The following is a 25,083-nucleotide window of genomic DNA, read 5'->3' on the forward strand; positions in this document are numbered from 1 at the left end:
ACTTAAACCGAACTAACCTAAGGACATCACGCACATCCATACCCGAGGCAGGATTCGAACCTGCGACCGTAGCGGTCACGCGTTTCCAGACTGTAGCGCCTTAAACCGCTTGGCCACACCGGCCGGCCTTTTGCTAACAGTCATTGGATCTCTACCAACGCGAGCAGCAATGCCACGATACGATAAACCCCAATCGCGATGGGCTACAATCCGACCTTCATCAAAGGCGGAAACGTGATGGTACGCATTTCTCCTCCTTACACGAGGCATCACAACAACGTTTCACCAGGCAACGCCGGTCAACTGCTGTTTGTGTATTAGAAATCGGTTGGAAACTTTCGTCATGTCAGCAAGTTGTAGGTGTCGCCACTGGCGCCAACCTTGTGTGAAAACCTGATTATTTGCATATCACAGCATCTTCTTCCTGTCGGTTAAATTTCGCGTCTGTAGCACGTCATCTTCTTGGTGTAGCGATTTTAATGGCCAGTAGTGTATACAGTTCACACTACCAAGGGAACTTTGCATCGTAATCAGAATAACACAGGCACTGCACTATCGTATTTATCTGCCGATAGCGGGCAACGTCTGACCTTTACAGGAATATACATAATGGACGTTCGAGTACGGCCGTAGACGCGTGGTTGACGTCATATGACATATGGAAATTTGGTGTGCACGGATAGCCTAATGATAAGGCGAGCGCTCGCGATAAGCGGGAAATCCGGGTTCGAGTCCTGGTCCGCCACAAATCTTCGTTGTCGTCATTCCACTCTACAGTTGATGGCAGTCATTATTCGCAATTGCGAATTCATTTGATTTGTTTCGTAACGCCTGCATCGTGATCAGAATAACACAGGCATTGCACTACCGTGAAACAGATAACGGATGCGAGAGAGGTGTGATGACTAGGGCCCGTATTTTAATTACCTAAAAACAGTGAAATATGCAAGCATTTATGACCTAAAACTTATATATCACCTTAAAATAAAATATGACTTAATGGATGTTTATTTAAAACATTCTTGTTTGTTTATTTAATTTTTTATTCACCATAAAGTAATACAAAATTCACTTCTCAAAATATTTTAAGTATAGTTCTTTCTTTCTGTGGAGTTTGTGGCTAATTTGCACCTATTTTTTGAATGTCTGAATGTTTTATTTTCTAAACACAAACTACAGTGAAAAGATCATCTATCGAAACAGTAAAACAACGTTTATATTTGTACATAGTATTTAAATTGTTTCACATTATTTAATACCGTATGTCAATCTTCAGTATCTGCAAAATTGCACTGGATCACAAGGTGCATTTTCAGGTTTTCCATTGTCGAAGAACTGGGCAACGACCTTGCCGCAGTGGATACACCGCTTCCCGTGAGATCACCGAAGTTGAGGGCAGTTGGTTGTGGCTGGCACTTGGATGGGTGACCATCCAGCTGCCATGCGCTGTTGCCATTTTTCGGGGTGCACTCAGCCTCGCGATGCCAATTGATGAGTTACTCGACCGAACAGTAGCTGCTCCGGTCAACGAAAACCATCATAACGACTGGGAGAACGGTTTGCTGACCCCCCCCCCCCTCCTAACCGCATCCTCAACTGAGGATGTCACGGCGGTCGGATGGACCCGATGGGCCACTTGTGGTCTGAAGACAGAGTGCATTGTCAAAGATCTACAGCTGTCGCTCAGGATAGTTTTGTACCTGGAAACCGGAGTGGCCTAGCAGCCTGGAAGTCTTCAGTCTGGAAGTACACGACTGTTGCAGTTGCAGGTTCGAATCCTGCCTTGGGCCTGGATGTGTGTGGTGTTCTTACGTTAGTTAGGTTTAAGTAGTTCTAAGTTCTAGGGGACTGATGACCTCAGCTGTTAAGTCCTATAGTGCTTAGAGCCATTTGAACCATTTGTACCTGGAAACGCTCCTCTCCACTTCACAAGACGCCACTGGAGCACATTTGAAGGCAGCCAGGTTACGGGAGTTCAGCTTTGTTTCAGTATCTTCAAATGTTGCGGCATTCCCTGAAAGACTGTCACTAATTTTGCACAGTGTAGAATATCCAGGATTCCGTTGGAGAACGCTTTGTAATTTGGTTTTCACTTTGTCAGCCACATGACCACGAGCTCGACCCAACTCACTGCTCAGCAGCATTAAGCCAAGAACCCCATCCTGTAAGAAAAGATAAGTGGGAGGGGCGTTGAAGGTGCTTGTTCCTTGAATTTATGCACCTGTAGCGGAGCCTTCACATAGATTTTCTTGCCACAGGAAATTAATTTGTCCACGTGAGGGTAATTTGATCGCACCTCTTCGGCAACTCTGTGCAACGCATGTCTAGACAAGTAGCGTACACAGTACTGGGGTATATGAAGCACCATCTGTTACAAGCAGCAAAACGTTGTCTCTTTTCACACCATCCGACCACAGTAGCTTCAGAGAGTTGTGAAACAAAATAGCAATCGTCAAATTGTTTACTCTATCGAGAGCTTCACACGTTAGTAGGAACATATCTCGAGGACCATCAACTTTTAGAACACCAACAACAACATTTGCAATATATCGCCCACTAATATCCGTAGTTTCATCTGTCGACAGCCAGATCTTTTGCTCAACAGTATTTTGTAGCATACGGATAAATAGTTCTCCCTCAGCATAGATTCATCTGGAACTGGGTGTGTTGTGTACTTTTCCAAGAACCGTCTGAAGCGTGGATTCTTCAGCTTTTCCGATGGGATGCTGCAGGACACCATCATCTCACACAAATCCTTGCAGAATGATTGGACGGTTGACGATTGACCTGTCTGTTCAAATAACAGCGTTTGCCTGCTGTTATTTTCAGCACTTCGTTTCACACAGCTGCTGTGTTTAGCGGTATCACACAGTTTACAAAATAATATTTTCCCATCAGTACTAAAGAACTTCTCTCCAAATTCTCGAACATATCCTCGCAACTTGACGCTGTCGGAGCACTTTGCTTTAGGCATTTTGAACAACGCAAAGGCTGTAAGCAAACTGGTTACTGGGAACACCTGTGCGACTGCGATGATTATTACGGCAGAAGTCGCCTTTGTTGGCTCTGAGAGCGTATTGTCGACTCTGCGCAACAATGTTTTATGTTCGCGAATCGACTGTTGTGGTACACCGATTTTCTGCTACAGTCCTGAGAAATAAAGCTGTGTACTAATTTATCTGTTTATCTTTCATAATAGCGCGTTAAATTTGTCTCGTGGGCAACATATTCATTTTCTTTTTCGTGTGTCCCGTAAGATACGAGAAAAACGGTATATGCAGTTTTGGCAGAAGTTGACGGAAATATGACCTACTATATTAAAAGTTAGCCGCAATATGGCCTTTTACTAAAATTTGTTGAATTATGACTTTGTATGCACAATCAAAATACATTTTTCGACTCTAAAATGCCTAGATTTGTGTATAAATTGTTCTAAAATTCACCCTATAGTTCAGAAAAAAATATGACTTGTCATTAAAATCCGGGACCTAGTGCTGACCACAGGCCCATCCATATCTGCACCTGGTGACGGCTTTGGGCTGAGGATGACACGGCGGCCGGTCAGTACCGTTGGGTCTTCCAAGGCCTATTCGGATGGTGTTTGTTTGTTGTTTATACCTTAAATGACAGAAAACTGAACCGCCACAAAAAATGCAAGGTTTCCTGCTGTCCGAAATAAAATCGGGCTCGACTCCTGATCTGAAATGTCAAAAGGAATGGTAATCAGAATACACATTGTGTGTATACAGCAATGATACGTGAATTGTTTGCAGTCAACAGCGTAAAAACTGTTAGCGATTTTCCTGAATGCAGAAACACTGATTTCGTGGGCCACAATCTATGATAGTCCTTAAAGTGTTTGAAAGGAACATAATAGGTAATAAATACAGGCTGCACCAAGCTCGTGGGATCTTGCACACACAGTGATGTCGGCGAATGTGGAATGTGTTTCAAAAAATACAAACTGCCGAACGCTGATATGTAGACTACTTGTGCTGTGGCGCATTGCAGCCAAGACAGCTATCAGAGTGTTAGGGTCCATTCTCTTATCTAATCGAGTTTGAGATTTCATCTCCGAACACCTCGGGTACAGGGTTCAAAAGAGTGCGTTATAGCACAGAAGTTCGGTGCCTCAACACACCAATACCTTCAAGGTTGTGCTTGTTTAACTGAACGCGTATGAGTTCGGCATCATTTCAGACTTTAAATAGAAACTTCACAAGAAGAACTTTGACAAAAAGTAACGCCACTCTACAAATAGTTGCCTTAAATTTATAGTAATGTATGTCTGCTGTCTTTTCAACACCATATATTTTTCAGGAGTGTACAGTTTAAAGTGCTTGCGACCTTGAGTGAGGGTAGTACCTGTGCCACAGAAAAACAAGCGGGACACAAATTTAGTCTGCCCCAGGAGATACCACGCCAGTACCGTCTCGCCTTCGATAATGGCCTCTGTTAGGCGAGGAGGAGCGTCCACGAGTCTCTTCGGTTATACCATATCCAGTTGAAACCTCTCATAGAGAATTAGATGCTGCAGAGATACCAAATAGCGAGGAGTTTCATTGCTACATCTCACGCGCTTTTCGAGATAGTCCCAGACATTCTCTATGGGATTAAGATTGGGTGGTTTAGCGGGCCTGTCGAGATTAGGGATGGACAAAACCGTTGTTTTAAGGAACTTGCCGTATTAATTCAAGGTCACTGTGCCTGTATCTTTACCTTATTTTAACTTGGTTTCGAAGAACATAGAAAGAGGATTAAAAATTATCTGTTGTCAATGGATTCTATCCTAAGGACAATGTCGAGGAACACTATGGAGCAGCTGGTAAAATCCCCCTGTTTTGACCCGTCCAAATAAACACGATTAAAACCCTGATGGCGATTTAAAATCTCGCTGAAATTAATTTGAAAATATAGTCTGAGATACAAATCTTCCTGTACTCAGTCAATTCAAAAGGCAACCTAAGCAACTGTAGAAGCCAGGAGGATTCCATACTCCACCCCTAGCTTTGCACGTAGACCCATGTTCATCAACGTGATATTTTCAGTTTGTGTGAGGAACTCAAGTGTCAGCAACCCCTGGGCAAGTGGTGTTGGATCATGTAAAAGGTGAAAGGGATGGGTCAGTCAGCAGTAAGCTGTATGAGGGTGTCTCTGAAAATGGGCTCATGGGGTGGTAGATACACGAAATACACTGTGACATTAATGTGGACCGTTATTCCAACAACGACCACTTGTAGGGTTTGGGTTAGCGGCACAAGTGAGGAGTGTATTGTCTCCTTGATGACTACCGCTGCCCAACATTTCGCCCTGTCACGAGTAAGTTCGTTTTTCCTGTAGAAGTGGTAGCCTTTAAAAACAGGCCGAAACTTACCCTTTGAATGTAAAGAATGACAGTGCTGGAAAAACTACGTTATACGATTTTCAAACAGCTGAATAAACTGAACGTACTCGGACAGTTCTCTCTTTACTTATTCTGATCATCGCTAAACTGACACACAATATTTTTAGCGCAACGCAATCTTTCAATTATCCCTACAAAAGAATGGCCCTGACTGACAATAACCTATACCTTTCATGAATCACTTACCTCACAAAAATCTTCGTTACTCGAAGTACTGCAATACGGCAAGCGCCAATACTGCCAGCTAAATAGAAGATTCTAACTGCTGAAGGCACTTACTACTGATAGGCATAGTTAGCAAATGAAAGATTTTGATAGAGAACAAACAATGTATTTACCTAAATAGCGTTCAAACGTCGTAATACATATACCAGTCCATGACATCCAGTTTTACAAATTTACTCTTTCTGACGGACACACGTCCAGATCGTCCGCTCATAGTACCCTCTCAAAACTCTGGCATCTCTCTCCCCACATCCGCCACTGCTGGCGGCTCACCTCCAACTGCCCAACGCTATGCGCTGTTCACATCCAACTGCCCAACACTACGCAAGCGAATATTCCAACTATGAGTCCAACCAGCCACAGACTGCACACAGCGCAGTCAGCGATTTTCATACAGAGCACTACGTGGCGTTACCAACATAAAAACCTAAACAGCCTACTTACACAGCCTACTTACTTTAAAATCAGTCTCGTGGAGACATAGACAGACGCGTCTGTCCTGTGCAAGGGGTCTCAGTACCTCCAGATGTTTATGGTAGCCACTCATATTCCACCAGAGTATAAGAGCCGTTTCAGTGGCGCAGCTGTAATTTACCTCTATGTTTAGGCCAAGATGGTGAGGCACTTGCAGAGTGAAAGGGATGGAGGGGATGTTTGTGTCTGGTGATCAGGCATCCAGCTTCGTGATGATGCCCTCCTCATCAATCACCTGCGCCATTATGAATTCTGCAGTTCTTGACCCGAATGTCGTGACCCTTTCCCTGCCCTTTTTCCCTTAGAGATTTCTGAGGAAAGGCAATGTTGAGAGGCACTCTGCTTTTGGGGTGCTTTCTCTATACTCATTGTCAAAGTGTTGCTCTCCCCACGGTCACGGTTTCCTGAATTTCTGTATCTTTACTCTTTTTATTACGGCATATAAAGGTACAAATGCAGGTGCTAGTGCTGGATAAAGGATCGCTGGGCTTCGTCTACATAGATGCGTCTACCTTGGGAACAGATTTCTTCACGAGAGAAGCATAAGAAGTGGCAAAAATAGAGCGTTCTTATCAGCTTCCACGTAAGGGATCGGCTTGTCTTATTTCCCGATTGTTTCGTACATCAGTGGAAACTGGCCAACCTCGGCACCAGACTGGCTGATTCCGAGAGCAGTTGGTGCGGACTGCTGGAGATGGTCAATCAGCGGCAGATTCATGAGCTGCTTTTTCCAATTTCCGCAAGTCGCTTCACTGGAACTCAGTGTTCTGTGGCCAAATCGCTGGCATTTGTGGCATGTCGTAGGGTTAGGTATACAAGGTCTAACCCCAAGTGAGAGGAACTCTGCGATGATGTGTTCAGGTAGCTTTGGAGAATTAGAGGTCAGAAAATAAAGATGGCGGTCTTCTCAGTCTCTGGACTATTCCTTCGCGCCCTTTGTTTCACTTCGACTACCTCCTGTGACACCCTTTCTAGTTTTGGTTCTGAGGTATCTATGTCTATAAAATCCCAGCAGGTGTTAGCTGAAGTTTTTGTGCGTCTCAGCAACTATGTGATAATCCCCCACCTTCTGTGAATTTGTATGAAGTTCCATTTGCTTTGACTTGTTAGTTTAGACCAACAACGAACAATTTCACTGTCTCTTAATAAACTTTAAGGTACCTGCAAGTCCGTTATCGGTATAGAAAGGGGTGCGTTTTCAAACGTACTCTTCTTCCTATTATGATTTATGAGTTCTTGAGCCCTATTTAGTAAAGACAGTGTGATTATTAGGAAAACTAGCCTGCCTCAAATGGCAGGCTCTGAGCACTATGGGACAACATCTGAGGTCATCAGTCCCCTAGAGTTAGAACTACTTAAACCTAACTAACCTAAGGACATCACACACATCCATGCCCGACGCAGGATTGGAGACTGCGACCGTAGCAGCCGCGTGGTTCCGGACTGAAGCGCATAGAACAGCTCGGCCACAGCGACCGGCCTGCCTCATTCATTTGGATGAGCGAGTGTGAGTAATGGCGGACCCATCGCGTTGGGAGTGGAGGTATTGATTGTGTTCGCTATGGTGTTCCCAAGAGCAACAGATACGATTGAGATGCGACAGGCTCCCCAGAGTTTGCCCGCTGTCGATTGTTCCGTCTCAAAAGACATGCATTTTTTTTTTAAAAAAAAAGCAAATAAATTGTCATTTCACTGTATATTACTTTATTTTTCCTCTGTACCATCTAGATTTTGGCTTTTATGCCGTTATCGAGTACAGAGCTAACTGCTGATTTTGCCAGATATGACGTGTTAATGGTCGGAGAACTTTTAGCATTGTACTCGAAAATGGCACAAAAGCCGAAATGTAGACGGTACAGAAGACAAATACAGTAATATACAGTCAAATGGTGGTTTATTCGTTTTAAAAAAATACTGTATGACTGCGGCTCAGCACCATGAAAACTTTTCAATCATGCATCTCATTGGCACGCAGCGTACCTTGGGGCTGAATTTTTTTAAAAATGTTTCGCTACACACGCAATCCGAGTGTTCAAGTCAAGATCCCCGTTCCCTGTGACACACACCGTTCCAGCGCTGCACTGAACGGTGGTCGCTGAAGCGTGCGCAGAACTTTTGTGGTTGCAGAGGACTGTCTTCAAATGGTTCAAATGGCTCTGAGCACTACGGGACTTAACATCTGAGGTCATCAGTCTCCTAGAACTTAGAACTACTTAAACCTAACTAACCTAAGGACATCACACACATGCATGACCGAGGCAGGATTCGAACCTGCGACAGTAGCGGTCGCGCGATTCCAGACTGAAGCGCCTAGAGCCGCTCGGTCACACCGGCCGGCGCGAGGACTGGCGGCGTTCTGCCTCCCTTCCCTCCCCCCTCTCCCCTCCCCCCTCCCCCATCTCAGGAAACCCGAGTTCGCCAAGCCTGTATCCAGGAGACAAATACGGCGAATACTGAGCTCCCTGATGATATCGCGATTTGCCTTGTCGAATGCCACAGGCGTGGCGGTCAGTAGCCCGGTTCGTTAATGGTGTTGCCATGGGGACATCCAACCGCGATAGCTCCTTTCTGCCATTCTATCACGTCTATAGAAATAAACATCTCTGTGCTGATTCCGTACAACCAATTCGCACATACACACCACATCACTGCTATAACCTATGTCAGGAATAGAGGGTCACGCATTCCCTTAGTACCAGTCCTGTATTACCTACAGAGCTACTGGGCGCCAAGTGTGATGTTTTAAAAGGGTTAAAAATATTTCGGGCGGTGAGGTTAGTTCCATTTGCACTGTCCGCTACTCCAGAAGTCACGCAAACGCGCCAAATGGGGATGGCCGCTTGTCTACTACTTGAAATACGGAACCCAACATAATGACTGGATCGAGAGGTCATATATTGTCGACGTTCCTCGATTTTGTGGACCCGTGCTCTGATTTAGTAACTCTGATTTTGTGTGTTGTTCTTTAAGGTGATCCTGGCTTTCTTGATCGGTACTAATTTGAGCTGACGTTACTTTCAATCCTAACGTTGGATTTTTTACTGTGCTGTCGGCCATCGACATGCCTTCGACCTGCGTGTCAGCTCACTACTTGTTTTGGGGCAGTCATCTGCTTAATCGGTATCAAGCTACGACAAAAAATTTTCCATCCATTGTAATGTCTCGGTTTTGTCAAGAATAGCAACTATGACTACAGTGAAATGTGTAAGCTCACAAGTTCCATTGCTCAAGAGTCTTGTTGCTAGATCTCAGCTGCTGCACGTCGCAGGTCAAAGGATCCAGATAGCGCTCAACAGCGTCCGGCACCGGGCTGATCATGTTCCAGTTTCTGCTGCAGGGCACTTTACCCACATTCTGAATTACGTCACCCCTCCCCCCCCCCCCCCGTCCCCCTGTCTCACCGGCCACTATAGGGGCGTATGGTGACCAGGATAGGTAGTCAGTGCAAGGGAGGATGTAGGATATGTCTTCAGTTTAGCTAACTCGCTGCAGGCGTATATCTTAACCGATCCTTAACCAGGTAGCGGGCATTATCCACCTCTGCTAAGCTAATATTCCATTTCCGCTCAGCAGTGTCGAATTTTGTGCCAGAATTGAAAGTTAAGTCTAGCAAAGGGCGCTCTGAGCAGCTAGCACTTCATGAATTTTCATAACAAGCGGGACAAGCACCCTTGGCAGATACGAGTGTGTTTTTGCTGTTTCACAACTACTACGGGAAAATATGTCAAGACTATGCTCAGCAAACTCATTAGTCAGCAGAGGCAAATATCAACAGTAGAACGATTGAAATTTCTTTTGAGAGCCTTTATTTTTTTAAATATAAGCTAAATAGGCAGGTAAATAGTTATTAACTTAGTTAGGATACTAAGTTGGCCATTGCTGAAAAGTCCTCAGTAAGACTGAGGTAGACCCCTTCTAACTTTCCCATTCACACTCGTCTCCTCAGTGAGATTGAGGTAGACTCATTCTAACTCTCGTATGTACACTTGCCTTTGTTCCGTCTACCTCCTTTCGTTCGTCATATATGTCCAAACAGTTTCAACGTACCGTTCTCAGTACTCGACACTTCATCTCCTTTCATTCCACAACGGCCCCTAAAACTTTACTTAAAGTCTTAAGTCTTAGTTAAACTATACGTTGAAAAAACTGAATATAATACTTAATAAAGATATTATTCCTTGATAAAATTAAGTTGTATGGAATCTATAAAATTAAATCGTGAGAATGAATAACAAGCAATGATGTGAACATTGGCATCGTATCTCCTGGAAGGTTTGGCTAAGTCGAGTTCGTATGTTGTAAATTTTAGGCGCGGTGCCAGATTCTCACCAATAAGACGACATCTCAATTTACTCTTGATAAAGTTCATGCTTTAAAATGACTGTTCGCGTGAATATGTCCAAATAAGGAAGTTTCTTAAGCTGATTATACAAATCAGGTGTTAAAAATCAACATACACTCCTTCTCCCAATCATTCAAAGCAGACCACTTGTGCTGTGAATTTAATTCACTTTTGGTTTTCTCCAATATTTATATATCAGCAACAAGATGTTCAAATTTCGAGATCCACGACTCTTTTTTTTCAGTCCAGCAATGGCCTTTCAAAGTAGCCATGTCAGTACTATTGGGAGAAAAACTAAATTGTTACAGTAGCATTAATAGGCTTTTTTCGAAATGGTAACGTCACTGCTGTTTATGAACTCCTGAAATCTGTGGAGAACAGCTTCCCGCATATTTAAAACTATTGTTTTGAAGTAGCAATTGTCAGTATCAAACAATGGAAACTCCAGATTGGAATAAAAACGATATAAAGAAACGGTAGATTGCTAACTTCCACAAAGATGCATTCTGGTCCGCGCTGTTGGAGATGGTGGTCATGGTGTGGTTTCTTGCGTGAGTGAACGTGTGTGTCTTTTTTTTTCTGACGAAGGCTGTGGCGGAAAGCTGATGTGTGTCTTTTAGTTGTGGCCGTCTACAACTTAACGTGTCCTATTTCAGGGAATTTGGCAATCTATATTTTTCTTACTTTGTTGAGATTATAACGGATCTTTTACGTTGGGATAAATTTATTTTATTTTTTGTTAGATGTTTTCGTTAAATAGCTGAATAAATTGTAATTGGGAATAATTTAATTAAGCAGAGTAGAAAAGGTAAAGTCAAAGAGATGTTCATTGGGCGGACATTGTCGTAATGTAACGTCATTGCGTTGTTCGGTTGTTAAAACAAGTCGTTCGTGTTCCGTTCTGCTGTTCGGTCGTGCGCATATCTGAAGGGAATTGATTCGGGGACTATAATAGTTACGATTCGATGTTTCGACAAAAGGTGTTAACGTCAGTGTTAATTTGAATTGTGAGCGACAGATTAGTTTTGACAGATACGTGAAATGGGACGTAACGAAAGTTGTTCGCATATCATCCTTGAACGTCACTTGTTATTTAATTAACGATTGCGGGCTCATTAAAAACTATTATCTCATGATTAGGATCAATCCCTGTTTCCTCCTAGATAGTGATCATTCATTAACATTTACGTCATAAGAAAAGGGATTATTAATAAAAGTGATGTTAAATGACACGTGTTATTCCGTTAGTGTGGAACCGACGTAATATCTCTGAAATGACATTGATATATAATTTGAGTTAAATACTGAACTGAGATAGGAAGTAAATTTAAATTAGTGAACATTTGATACTGAGACTATAGAAGCAGAAGCGCTTAAGGTTTCTCTTCTCTAAAATGGGAAAACAGGTACGAACTTTAACTCAATAGTCGACATTATGTATTGCAAAGACATTAGCATTCCATACTTATTTTGACGACGCGCTGTTAAACAAAGGAACATTGAGTCTCTGTACGAGTAATAAAATTAAATCGAAAAACATAATTAATAACGGCGAACTCCGCTTTAACAATCTGTGTTGCGTGTCGTCATCGGGCAATAACTGCTCAACCCTGGAGACTTGTGTGATGAAATTAGAAGTCGGGCATATAGAAACTTAAAAATCCATTCAAGCTACAGTGGAGTCGGCACAACACGACGTGGGCTGTTATAAGATGCAAATACCACGATTATTTTCTTGACAATGTTCCAACAAACTTGAAAAGTAAGTCAAAGTTTATCTTACAAAATTTTGGACAAGTACAAAATTACCTCACGGACTTGACTCTGGATCACCCACCACTTTCGAAGACGAGCAGCAAGGGCGATGCGAGTGGTCGCTAGTGCACGGGGTCTGAGTCCCGAGAAAGAATGAAAGTTGCATCTGCGCCTTCGCCTAATGCCAATTCTTGAAAATTGGCTGGCTCAGGCCGAAAAACCGACTTCTGGTTATGGGTTACGAAGTTTCAGGCCCCCTAGACATGCGCGCCCCCTCCTGTCAATTTATGGAAGGGCCGGACTCAATGGAAGAAAGAACCTCACGTGCGGTTTGCCGACCACTGTCTGATGACAATATTGCAGTGCATGAGTGTTCGAAGGAACATGCGCTACGTTGACTACACCTGTTACGAAAAACATGAAATCTACTCGGAGCTGTATAAAGGAATGACGACACTGAAAATTTGTGCCGGGGCGGGACTCGAACTCGGATTTTCCCCTCTGTCGTGAGCGGTCGCCTCAACAACTTCGACTGTCTAACATCGTGAAAGCGCTACGGAGATGATAGATAAACTCCAGTGGAAGACTCTGCAGGAGAGACGCTCAGTAGCTCGGTACGGGCTTTTGTTGAAGTTTCGAGAACATACCGTCACCGAGGAGTCAAGCAGTATATCTCGCGAAGAGACCATGAGGATAAAATCAGCAAGATTAGAGCCCACACAGAGGCATTATGACAATCCTTCTTTCCACGAAGAATACGAGACTGGAATAGACGGGAGAACCGATAGAGGTACTCAAGGTACTCTCCGCCACACACCGTCAGGTGGCTTGCGGAGTATGGATGTAGATGTAGAAGGCAACGGTGCTGTCCCCCTTCAACCTCGTTCAGTGTATATTTGGAGGAGATTTATAGTCATTTAAATCTTTGCTTTGTCTTTGTGAGATATTGCACAGGTTGCTTGACAACCTGACATTTTTCTTACTAGCGAGGGACCAAAAATCTGAAAGCAAAACGTTACTTAGGCTTTACAATATCTGGACAAAGAAAAAGCTTACGCTTTGCATTAAGAAGATTATAAATAAATAAAAAAAGATTTTTGGAGGAACTGTTTCGAAAGTGAGACAGTGACCTTCACTCAAGGAGAAAAATGGTCCTGCATGTTATTCGACACTTAGAGAGAAAGCAAAACGGAAAGGATAGAATAAAGAGGCACTTAGTACTGACTTCTAAATATTGTTTAACATGTTTGTACGGATACATTTTCTCGGGAAAGTAAGTGGACCACACTTTTCCTGTCCTATCAGTTCTCATTAGTATGGGGTCTTTACCATATGATCTCTGTCAACAACTGCCACTCTGATGATTGGTTCTGGTATTAATAACCTCTACTGTTGCTTTCATTTTGCAATCTCACAATTACGCTATATTATTGAGGAGTCAAACCGTACAACAGGCAAGGACCAAAACAATTTTGGCACCGGTTTGTAAAATACGAACGACCAGTGGCGTATCTAGGACCAACTTCAACTCTGCCCCCCCTCACCCCCCCCCCCCCCGCCCCTCCTAATCCACCCTCCACCCAAGCCACCCGTCTCTCGCCAGTGCTGTCATTACCGCAGTGAAGGAAAAAGTGCACATTCAATATTCTCTTCTGTGTGGTACAATTCATACAAGGAACGACAGACAGTGCCGAGTCGGATTCTTTGGAACAATAACGCGGTTCCCTCTGTATTGTTTCATTTCCGTTCAGTATAAAGCTCTAACGAACAAAACGAAAGATGCAAAATAGAGCATGCTCGAAAATTCCCATCACAAACTTCTAGGTTAAAAAAAAAAATGGTTCAAATGGCTCTGAGCACTATGGGACTCAACTGCTGTGGTCATAAGTCCCCTAGAACTTAGAACTACTTAAACCTAACTAACCTAAGGACATCACACACATCCATGCACGAGGCACGATTCGGATCTGCGACCGTAGCGGTCGCGTAGTTCCAGCCTGAAGCGCCTAGAACCGCTCGGTCACAGCGGCCGGCAAACTTCTAGGACTTGTAGAGAGAATACATAATGTTTTGAATCGGAATCCATGTCCGTAAACGTCATCCAACTACAATATGGAGAAGAATAAATATATCAGTCTGAGGTAATGATCCCTGTACCAGAAACGAACGAGTTGATAGTTGTAAGCTAAAACTCTTCTGATACCTCTGACAGTGGAATATACGTACCGGTACTGTTGTTGCTAAGATTGTAGGGTAGGCAACTTCCAGAATTGGCATTATTGGTCAAAACAAGCAAAAATGTCTGGTAAACATGGACTCTAAAATGCATACCTGAGGAGCTGTGAGCAGTTGTTCAATAGAGGAAATGTGTTTCACACTCTTGAAGACGAACAAGCGCTCAAATTTCCTCAGGTATGGATTTCAGAGCCCATGTTTTCTCGACATTTTTCTTCTTTTGGTCGATACTACCGCCTCTGAAAGCGGTGTACCTACAATCTTAGCATAAACAGTACTGGTACATGTGTTTCACTCTTAGAAGTATTAGAATGATTTTCATTTGTAAATTTCAACTCGTTCGTTTCCGAACTAGAGACCCTTACCTCAAATTGATACATTCATCCTTTAACGTGTGTAACATCATAGCCGAATCACCCTGTATATTGATACATTTACATTTACGGTCTGTAGCATCGTTGGCTGAAGTTTCCGGACATGGGTTCCTATTCAAAATATTACATACTCACTCCCCTCTACAAGTTCCAGATGTTTGTGAAGGAAATTTCCGAACACCCTGTATACTCCTCGCACTTTCATGGCGTTGGCTCGCTTACCATAACGAGTGTGGCGTCACGTAATAGCTGAATACAAGAAACGAGCTCCTCTATACAAAGGAGAGAAAGGTGTAAAATAACAACAGACATATTTTTATTAATATAACTTTCAGATGTCAACATTGTTGCAAAGATAGGACGCTAGGGAATTTTTTTGTGAGGTCAGATAAGTGCACCGTTCTAATCTTACATTATTCATGATTGTGATTTGTCACAGTGCCATTTGCTAACAAACTGTATTTTTTCCAGCTATTAGCGGACTGTTAGTCAATATAGAGTAATTCGAATCACCTTCTCATACATATCCACTCTTGCCCTTTTTAGGATCATTCATTGCATTATTTTTTTCTTCTACATCTACTTCTTCTCCACCGGCCTTAGCCCCGTTCTCGTTCCCTTTTATATTCTTTCGTTTGTCAGTAAACTGTGTCCCCCCTCCCCCTTCCCTCGGCGATTACGCTCAAGACACGCACCCTGGCCGCTTTATTGTAGTTATGCCACTATTAACGAATCAGGACAAAAAGGAATTAAAGACATTAGCTGGCAGAGAACATCGATTTATATCAGTGGGACAAGTTGAAAATTTGTGCTAACTGGGATTGGAACCTGGGTCGTCTGCTCACTACGGAGATGCACTGACCACTATGCCATCCGGACATACACTGAACAGCCAAAGAAACTGGTACACCTTCCTAATATCGTGTTGGGGCCCCGCGAAAACGCAGAAGAGCTGCAACACGACGTGGCATGGACTCGACTAATGTCTGAAGTAGTGCTGGAGCGAATTGACGCCATGAATCCTGAACGGCAGTCCATAAATTCGTAAGAGTACGAGGGGATGGAGATCTTTCTGAACAGAACATTGGGAAGCATCCAGATACAGTCAATAATGTTCATGTCTGGGGAGTTTAGTGTCCATCGGGAGTGTTTAAACTCAGAAGAGTGTTCCTGGAGCCACTCTGTAGCAATTATGGACAAACGACACCAACGACGACTGAAGAGAGCGCTCTACGTGACAGATGTGCAACCCTTCCGCAAATTGCTGCAGATTTCGATGCTGAGCCATCAACAAGTGTCAGCGTGCGAACCATTCAACATCATCGATATGGCCTTGTGGAGCTGAAGGCCCACTCGTGTACCCTTGATGCTTTGCGCCTCTCCTGGGCCCATCAACATTGGACAATTGATGACTGGAAACATGTTGCCTGGTCGGACGAGTTTAGTTTCAGATTGTATCGAGCGGATGGACGTGTATGGGTATCGAGACAACCTCATGAATACACGGACCCTGCATGCCAGCAGGGGATTGCTTAAGCTGGTGGAGGCTGTGTAATGGTGTGCGGCATATGCAGTTGGAGTCATGTGGGACCTCTGATACATCTAGATACGACTCCGACAGGCGACAGGTACGCAAGCATCCAGTTCATCACCTGCATCTATTCATGTCGCATTGTCCTGCTGGAATTGCCCACGTCCGTCGGGATGCACGATGAACATGAATGAATTCAGGTGATGAGTTGGATGCTTACGTACCTGTCGCCTGTCGGAGTCGTATCTAGACGTATCAGAGGTCCCACATGACTCCAACTGCATATGCCGCACACCATTACACAGCCTCCACCAGCTTGAGCAATGCCTTGCTGACATGCAGGGTCCATGTATTAATGAGGATGTGTCCATACCTGTGCGCGTCCATCACCTTGATACAATTTGAAACGAGACTCGTCCGACCAGGCATGTTTCCAGTCATCAACAGTCCAATGTCGTTGTTGATGGGCCCAGGCGAGGCGCAAAGCATCAAGGGTACACGAGTGGGCCTTCAGCTCCACAAGGCCATTTCGATGATGTTGAATGGTACGCACGCTGACACTTGTTGATGGCCCAGAATTGAAATTTGCAGCAGTTTGCGGAAGGGTTGCCCAGGTGTCACGTAGAGCGCTCTCTTCAGTCGTCGTTGGTTCCTGGCAGTGCGAATTCATTTAAATCACCGGTGCAAGTTAAAAATTTGTGGCGGACCAGCATTCGAACTCAGTTCTCCTGCCTATTAGGCAAATCCGCCGACCACTACGCCATCTGGACACAGTGGTCACCACGACCGCACAGACTACCCTAGCGCGGGCACCCGACACATCCAACTTCTCAACATATTCCACACACTACTGACGTAGTGCCGCTGCTCATTTGCATCATTACCACATACACAAACTATTACTTTCGACATGTGAGTCTCTGTACAGAAGTGGTGTGCCAGGACTGCGATGCGGTAGACTACTTTGCCACGGGAAGTGAACAGAGGCGAGAGAGTCTCAGGGTTGGTTGTGTTGGTGTGCCCGCAGGTGACGGCGAAGCTGCCGGTGCTGGTGTACGTGCACGGTGGGGCGTTCGTGGGCGGCTCCTCGCAGCAGGTGCAGCCCCACTTCCTGCTCGACCACGACATCGTGCTGGTGGCGCCACAGTACCGTCTCGGCCCACTCGGTGAGTAGCCAGCCGGCAGTAGGGATGGGAAAAAACCGACCAGTTAAAACCGGTACCGCTATTTTACTTCCGAGTAATCGGCACTTTTAGGTATTTGTATCGTCTTGTTTATAACAGATGCTTTTTCTTTTGCTAATAACAGAGGAAAATAACCGAAATATCAAATAATCATAAGAGCGGTGCTAAAACTGTTCATTTTTAAATACGAGGGGAGGGGGGCCGAAAAGTTTCTAGCCTAAGAAATAAAGAATGACAGAAATTTCGTAATAGCAGTTTGTTTTTCAATAAAATATCCGTGTATACTAATACCCTTGCAGACACGCTCAGATAACTTTTGCAAAGCATTCAAATAAAGGAGAATATGGCGGATGACGTAAAAAAAAAGAAAATGGTTCAAAAGGCTCTGAGCACTATGGGACTTATCGATTGAGGTCATCAGTCCCCTAGAACTTAGAACTACTTAAACCTGACTAACCGAAGGACATCACACACATCCACGCCCGAGGCAGGATTCGAACGTGCGGCCGTAGCGGCCGAGCGCTTCCAGACTGAAGCGCCTAGAACCGTTCGGTCACCCTGGCTGGCGATGACGTAACAACTCGAACCCGCAGTAACGCAGAGTTTCCAGTGTTGCCACGGCATTGTGTGCCGGTGCGTTGTCCTGACGCAAAAGAGCTCCGCGCACCAATTTTCTGCGCCTTTTTTCGTTATCTCTTCTCTCAAACGGCGCACGAGAGTTCAGTAGTATGATGTGTTGATAGTTACGTCCTGTTGCAATCGTATTCTCCTTAGGAACTTGTATAAAGTCTCATTCTCTCTGTAGAGCTGTACCATGAGAGTAAGGAGAGGATGTTGGTTGGCGGCCGGTATCCTCGTTCTATAACACAAACTGCACGCAATTAATAAGCGGGTTCTTTATTCATAAACAAAGAGCTACTTAACTTAAGTTTCCATGTGCTGTGGTACAAGCTCTCTTCTGTATAGCCCATGTAGCCTCAATGCTGTTGAAGTAGAAGTCCGCTGTGTTCACTATAATGTTGCTATGTGCTGCCTCTCTCAGGGCTAGACGCAAGGTCTGCGGTCCCGTCCCGGTGACATACTGGTTGGTTCAAAAGGCTCTGAGCACTATGGGACTTAACATCTGAGGTCATCAGTCCCCTAGAACTTAGAACTACTTAAACCTAACTAACCTAAGGACACCACACAACACCCAGTCATCACGTGACATACGGAAACTACGTGGTGTACAGACTTGAACTAACTGGCGTTAAGAGGCTCGAACTCACTGGGTAACTGACTGGCTAAACTGGTCGTCCGGTCCGTGGCAGCGATCCTAAATAATGGCGGCTGAGAGAGCGCTGGCGGCGTATTTCCAGCGAGTCTTGTCATTGGCCTCTATCGATACTCTCGTAACATCTATGGCGCATGGTGTGCTGGCGTCAGCGTACGCCAACACAACAACTACCCTGTCTGTACCCCAGAAGACCAATGCCATCGCCTTATCGGATGATTTTTGGACCCAGAATTTTTTTGGGGTAGGGAATCGAAGTAGTGAACCCACGTTTCGTCCATTGTCACATACCTTGCAAGAAAGCCGTCTTCATCCGCTTCAAACTGGCGGACGATTTCTGCACAGCACTGCACACACTCCCATCTCTGATGTGCATTCAAGTCTTTCAGGCCCCATCGAGATGAAACTTTCTGCATTCCGGAAGTATCCACTACATTATCACGAGCATGCACATGAGAGATTCGAAATGTCGTTTCATATGCTGCAACGTTGTTCGACGATCCTGCAAAATCGTATCTTGAATTGCGGTCACCATTTCATCAGTGGCAGCGGTGACAGGCCTTCCGCTCCTTGGCGTATCTTCCACACTCGTCCTTCCACGTTTGAAGTCGGACACACAGTTTTTCACTATTGCATAAGACGGAGCACTATCCTTGAGTGTATTCCGCATGTCTTCCGCAATTTCCTTGGCTGTCATTCACTTCGAATTAAGATACTGAATCACAGCATGGTTCCTGATTCTCTCGATATTCGACATTCTGCTTACACTGCGGCATGCAACGCATCCTAGCGGCAAAACTAACGAAGCTGGAGCCGTGAAATTTGACTTGCAGACTCACAGTGGGTCACCATAAAAGGATGTGGTATTGTTTGTGCCAGACATTATGGTAACTACACTCATGCTCATAAATTAAGGATAAATGCAGAATGTGGTGCCACACAACTTGGCACTACACAAAACTGGCGCTAATAGCATAGGCACATAGGGAACACACACGACACACATCTGTAAGTCCACGGTATTGGTGACAAGTTGAGAAAACCGTCCCAAACACATGTACTACAAAACGCCACTGTTTCCTGCGCATGTACCCCGACATCAGTATGAGATATGATCACCATGCACACGTACACACGCCGCACAATCGGTTAGCATACTCTGGATCAGGTGTTCGAGCTGCTGCTGCGGTATAGCCTCCCATTCTTGCACCAGTGCCTGTCGGAGCTCCTGAAGTGTCGTAGTGGTTTGAAGACGTGCAGCGATACGTCGACCGGGAGCACCCCAGACGTGCTCGATGGGGCTTAGGTCGGAGAACAGGCAGGCCACTCCATTCGCCTGATATCTTCTGTTTCAAGGTACTCCTCCACGATGGCAGCTCGGTAGGGTCGTGCGTTATCATCCACCAGGAGGAAGGTGGGACCCACTGCACCCCTGAAAAGGCGAACATACTGGTGCAAAATGACGTCCCGATACACCTGACCTGTTACAGTTCCTCTGTCAAAGACATGCAGGGGTGTACGTGCACCAATCATAATCCTACCCCACGCCATCAAACCACAACCTCCATACAAGTCCATTTGAAGGACATTAAGGGGTTGGTATCTGGTTCCTGGTTCACGCCAGATGAAAACCCGGCGAGAGTCACTGTTCAGACTATACCTGGACTCGTCCGTGAACATAACTCTGGAAAACTGTTCCAATGACCATGTACTGTGTTCTTGATACCAGGCTTTACGGACTGTCCTGTGACCTTGCAGGTCTCCGGGCGAGTAAACCATGTCTGTTCAGTCGTCTGGAGACAACTGCTCCAGTGGCTACGGTAAGGTCCCGTGCAAGACTACCTGCAGTACTCCGTGGCCGTCTGCGGGCACTGATGGTGAGATATCGGTCTTCTTGTAGTGTTGTACACTGTGGACACTGTAGCGCCTGGACACCTTTCCTGTCTGCTGGAATCGTTGCCATAATTTTGAGATCACACTTTGAGGCACACGGAGGGTCCGTGCTACGACCTGCTGTGTTTGATCAGCCTCCAGTCGCCCTAGCATTCTTCCCCTCATAACGTCATCAATATGTGTTCTTTGTGCCATTTTCAATACACAGTCACCATTAGCACGTCTGAAAACGTCTGCACATTTAGTCGCTGCACCGTACTCTGACATGCACCAACACACGTCTGCGTATGTGGACTGCTGCCAGCGCCACCGTTCGACGACCGCGGGTCAAATGTGCCGCATGCTCATGCCCCGAGGTGATTTAAGCCCGCAAACCGCCCACCAGAGCGTTGTTTCTCCATGTCTCAGCATTATCCTTAATTTATGAGCATGAGTATATCTCGGGATGGAAACTTTTCGACCGCCCCTCGCACACTTTTTTTTTTTTTTTAAATAAAGGAGTAATTTTTTTCCTACAGTTTGCATTGGTTTGAAATATTGCGTTATTACGGAAAATGGGAAAAGCTACCAATGCTGTTTTAACAACAATTCCGGCAGAAGCGAGCAACAAAGGCATGACATAAGCATTAGTGCAACACTGCTGAGACAATAATGTCCCTGTGGCCGAGTGTCGTGGCTTAAAGTACGCGTATACGTGCAGTGTGTCGCAAGACTTGCCCCCAACTGGTCTGTACTGTAGTTTCTCGATGTCGTCACCGGAGATCCATTCTATTGCCGGCAGCAGAATGGCACCAACCCCAGTCTTACAAAATGACGTAGAACTGAAGTACAATGCTTCATTTTATTTACAAGATCAAAAATTTTCTCTTGCATTTCCACGAAATAATAAAAGAGGAAAGAAATTATGGCAACAATAATAAATTTTAAAAATAACGATAATTCATCATAGTAAGCAATAAAAACAGAAAGTACCTGATTAACTGCCTGCATCTACACAATACGCCTTTATCTGCTTGTAGTTCTTGAAAAAGGACAAGTTAGTACGAAAAACAGGGTTCTTGAGCCTCACCCTTTGGCCCTGACTGTCCTAATGCCCGGATAGAGGTCTGATCCCCGCAGAGGTTCAAAAAATTAGAATCATTAGGAAAATACTAGCAATTTTTTGGTATCATTCAACCACTTATTATTTTTCGAGAAAAGTAGCAAACGGTGGAAGACACTAAGTTTTCTTTTATTTGCCTGTTTAATTTAAGATTTTGATTCTATGTATCTTAAAACTGAGAGAACCGAAATTTTTCAATCTTGGTTCGATTTCTACGTTCACAGGAATAAAAAAAACCGAAAATCGGTTATTTCAGAAACCTTTTGTTTTGAGCCATTTTAGCTGTCAGATTAAAATGTCGAGAAAAAACGATTTAACCGAAAACCGGTTGTTTCGGCGATAACCCCCGTCCGCTAGCTTGCAGGCCAGTTCCCACCAACAGTTGCCGCGCCTGAAAGCGCGGCCGGCACGGTTGTCATGGAGACAGTTCAATATAGCTACGTCATGTTTAGTTAACTATATCGTAAATGGCACTTGCAGAGGCGGAAGACACATAATCTTCACGTAAGAGATGCCAGAGGCCAGCTCGCAGACATCTATACTTCTGTATCGCACTCTGGCAAGAACAGTGACCGAGCGAGGTGGCGCAGTGGTTAGCACACTGGACTCGCATTCGGGAGGACGACGGTTCAATCCCGTCTCCGGCCTTCCTGATTTAGGTTTTCCGTGATTTCCCTAAATCGTTTCAGGCAAATGCCGGGATGGTTCCTTTGAAAGGGCACGGCCGATTTCCTTCCCAATCCTTCCCTAACCCGAGCTTGCGCTCCGTCTCTAATGACCTCGTTGTCGACGGACGTTAAACACTAACCACCACCACCACCACCAAGAACAGTGGCACCACTCAAAAATGCAATACCTGAGAAAAATCTGCTGAAAGAAGTCTACGTAACTTACACTGAAACAGTATGTATAAGCTTCCTTTAAATTTCAAGTAAGTATATTTGGCTCTAAATTATATTATTTTCCATAGAGCAGTAATACGGGCATACAGTTATGTTCTCGTATTTGATATTCCTCGAGTAGTGCAGTTTTCAAGTGTGTCACAAACTCTTGAAACTACGTGATCAATTTTTACGCATTAGTTTAACGAACATTCAGGTGAACATATGCTACACATTTTGTTCAGTATATGTTATATACACTACTGGCCATTAAAATTGCTACACGAAGAAGAAATGCAGATGATAAACGGGTATTCATTGGACAAATATATTATACTGGAACTGACATGTGATTACATTTTCACGCAATTTGGGTGCATAGATCCTGAGAAATTAGTACCCAGAACAACCACCTCTGGCCGTAATAACGGCCTTGATACCCCTGGGCATTGAGTCAAACAGAGCTTGGAAGGCGTGTACAGGTACAGCTGCCCATGCAGCTTCAACACGATACCACATTTCATCAAGAATAGTGACTGGCGTATTGTGACGAGCCAGTTGCTCGGCAACCATTGACCAGACGATTTCAATTGGTGAGAGATCTGGAGAATGTGCTGGCCAGGGCGGCAGTCGAACATTTTCTGTTTTCAGAAAGGCCCGTACAGGACCTGCAACATGCGGTTGTGCATTATCCTGCTGAAATTTAGGGTTTCGCAGGGACCAAATGAAGGGTAGAGCCACGGGTCGTAACACATCTGAAATGTAACGTCCACTGTTCAAAGTGCCGTCAATGCGAACAAGAGGTGACCGAGAGGTGTAATCAGTGGCACCCCATACCATCACGCTGCGTGATACGCCAGTATGGTGATGACGAATGCACGCTTCCAATGTGCGTTCACAGCGATGTCGCCAAACAGGGATGCGACCATCATGATGCTGTAAACAGAACCTGTATTCATCCCAAAAAATGACGTTTTGCCATTCGTGCACCCGCGTTCGTCTGTTGAGTACACCATCCCAGGCGCTCCTGCTGTGATGCAGCGTCAAGGGGAATCGCTGCCACGATCTCCGAGCTGATAGTCCATGCTGCTGCAAACGTCGTCGAACTGTTCATGCAAATGGTTGTTGTCTTGCAAACGTCCCCATCTGTTGACTCAGAGACCGAGACGTGGCTGCACGATCCGTTATGGCCACGCGGATATGATGCCTGTCATCTCGACTGCTAGTGATACGAGGCCGTTGGGATCCAGTACGGCGTTCCGTAATACCCTCCAGAACCCACCGATTCCATATTCTGCTAACAGTCATTGGATCTCGACCAACGCGAGCAGCAATGTCGCGATACGATAAACCGTAATCGCGATAGGCTACAATCCGACCTTTATAAAAGTCGGAAACGTGATGGTACGCATTTCTCCTCCTAACACGAGGCATCACAGCAACGTTTCTCCAGGCAACGCCGGTCAACTGCTGTTTGTGTATGAGAAATCGGTTGGGAACTTTCGTCATGTCAGCACGTTGTAAGTGTCGCCACCGGCGCCAACCTTGTGTGAATGCTCTGAAAAGCTAATCATTTGCATATCACAGCATCTACTTCCTGTCGGTTAAATTTCGAGTCTGTAGCACGTCATCTTCGTGGTGTAGCAGTTTTAATGGCCAGTAGTGTATAAATATGTCATATATGAAGGTGAAAAATTGTTACCAAAATTGTCTTAAAGTACATGACCGATTTACTTCAAATTTTTACACGATCCTCTGATGAACTGTCTGACGGACACGTAGTACATATTTTGAAAGTGTGTAATATATGCTTCATTGGTTCACTGGCATCGCCTCGGTTAATATGGAAGCTGCACAATATTTCGACCGGACAGCTGCTCGTCATCTTCAGGTGCTTACTGGCGTGTTGCTCCACTGGTTCGCCAATATTTACGCTGCTTCGCTAGAAAAGCGCAGGCGCCAGTGGTTTAGGCTATAACGTCATCGTAGACGAACTGTAGAGCACGGTGATATCCAGTTCCCCCTGCTGTACTAACAGACAACGGGCTTCTCATTCGCGACGCGAGAATTAGCGGCCCAGCGCGTGTGCGGACAGAGCGTTGGCGCCCAGTTTAAAAGTGCGGACTCTCAGCTTCCCGTCTGTGTTGAGTCGGACTCGTTCGTCTGTGGCCGACGGTGCCGTAGTACCGCCAGTGCTGGTTCCCATGCCTTGCTGAGTTGAAATCCCGTCTCTCTATCCATCAGGTCGTTACTTACACGAATTTCGACTGCTTCCTTAATGATGGAGTCCCAGTACGTGGAAGCGGACGAAAGGATCTTCGTCTCTCCGCAATTCATGCTGTGTCCCGTGTCAAGACAGTGTTCAGCAAACAGCAGACTTTTCTGGCTGATCCAGTCTGGTGTGACGTCT

At 45.0% G+C, this 25,083-nt stretch overlaps 1 protein-coding gene across 1 annotated transcript in view; it reads left to right on the top strand.

Annotated features, from left to right (window-relative positions):
- Nucleotides 1–25,083, top strand: part of LOC126416842 (cholinesterase 2-like) — a 193,200-nt gene that overhangs the window by 22,078 nt on the left and 146,039 nt on the right. Inside the window, exon 3 of the mRNA XM_050084725.1 lies at nt 17,368–17,506. Coding sequence (XP_049940682.1) covers nt 17,368–17,506 — 139 coding nt within the window. The remainder of the gene's footprint in view (nt 1–17,367; nt 17,507–25,083) is intronic.

This window comes from Schistocerca serialis, chromosome 8, assembly GCF_023864345.2.
Source record: "Schistocerca serialis cubense isolate TAMUIC-IGC-003099 chromosome 8, iqSchSeri2.2, whole genome shotgun sequence".
NCBI lineage: Eukaryota > Metazoa > Arthropoda > Insecta > Orthoptera > Acrididae > Schistocerca > Schistocerca serialis.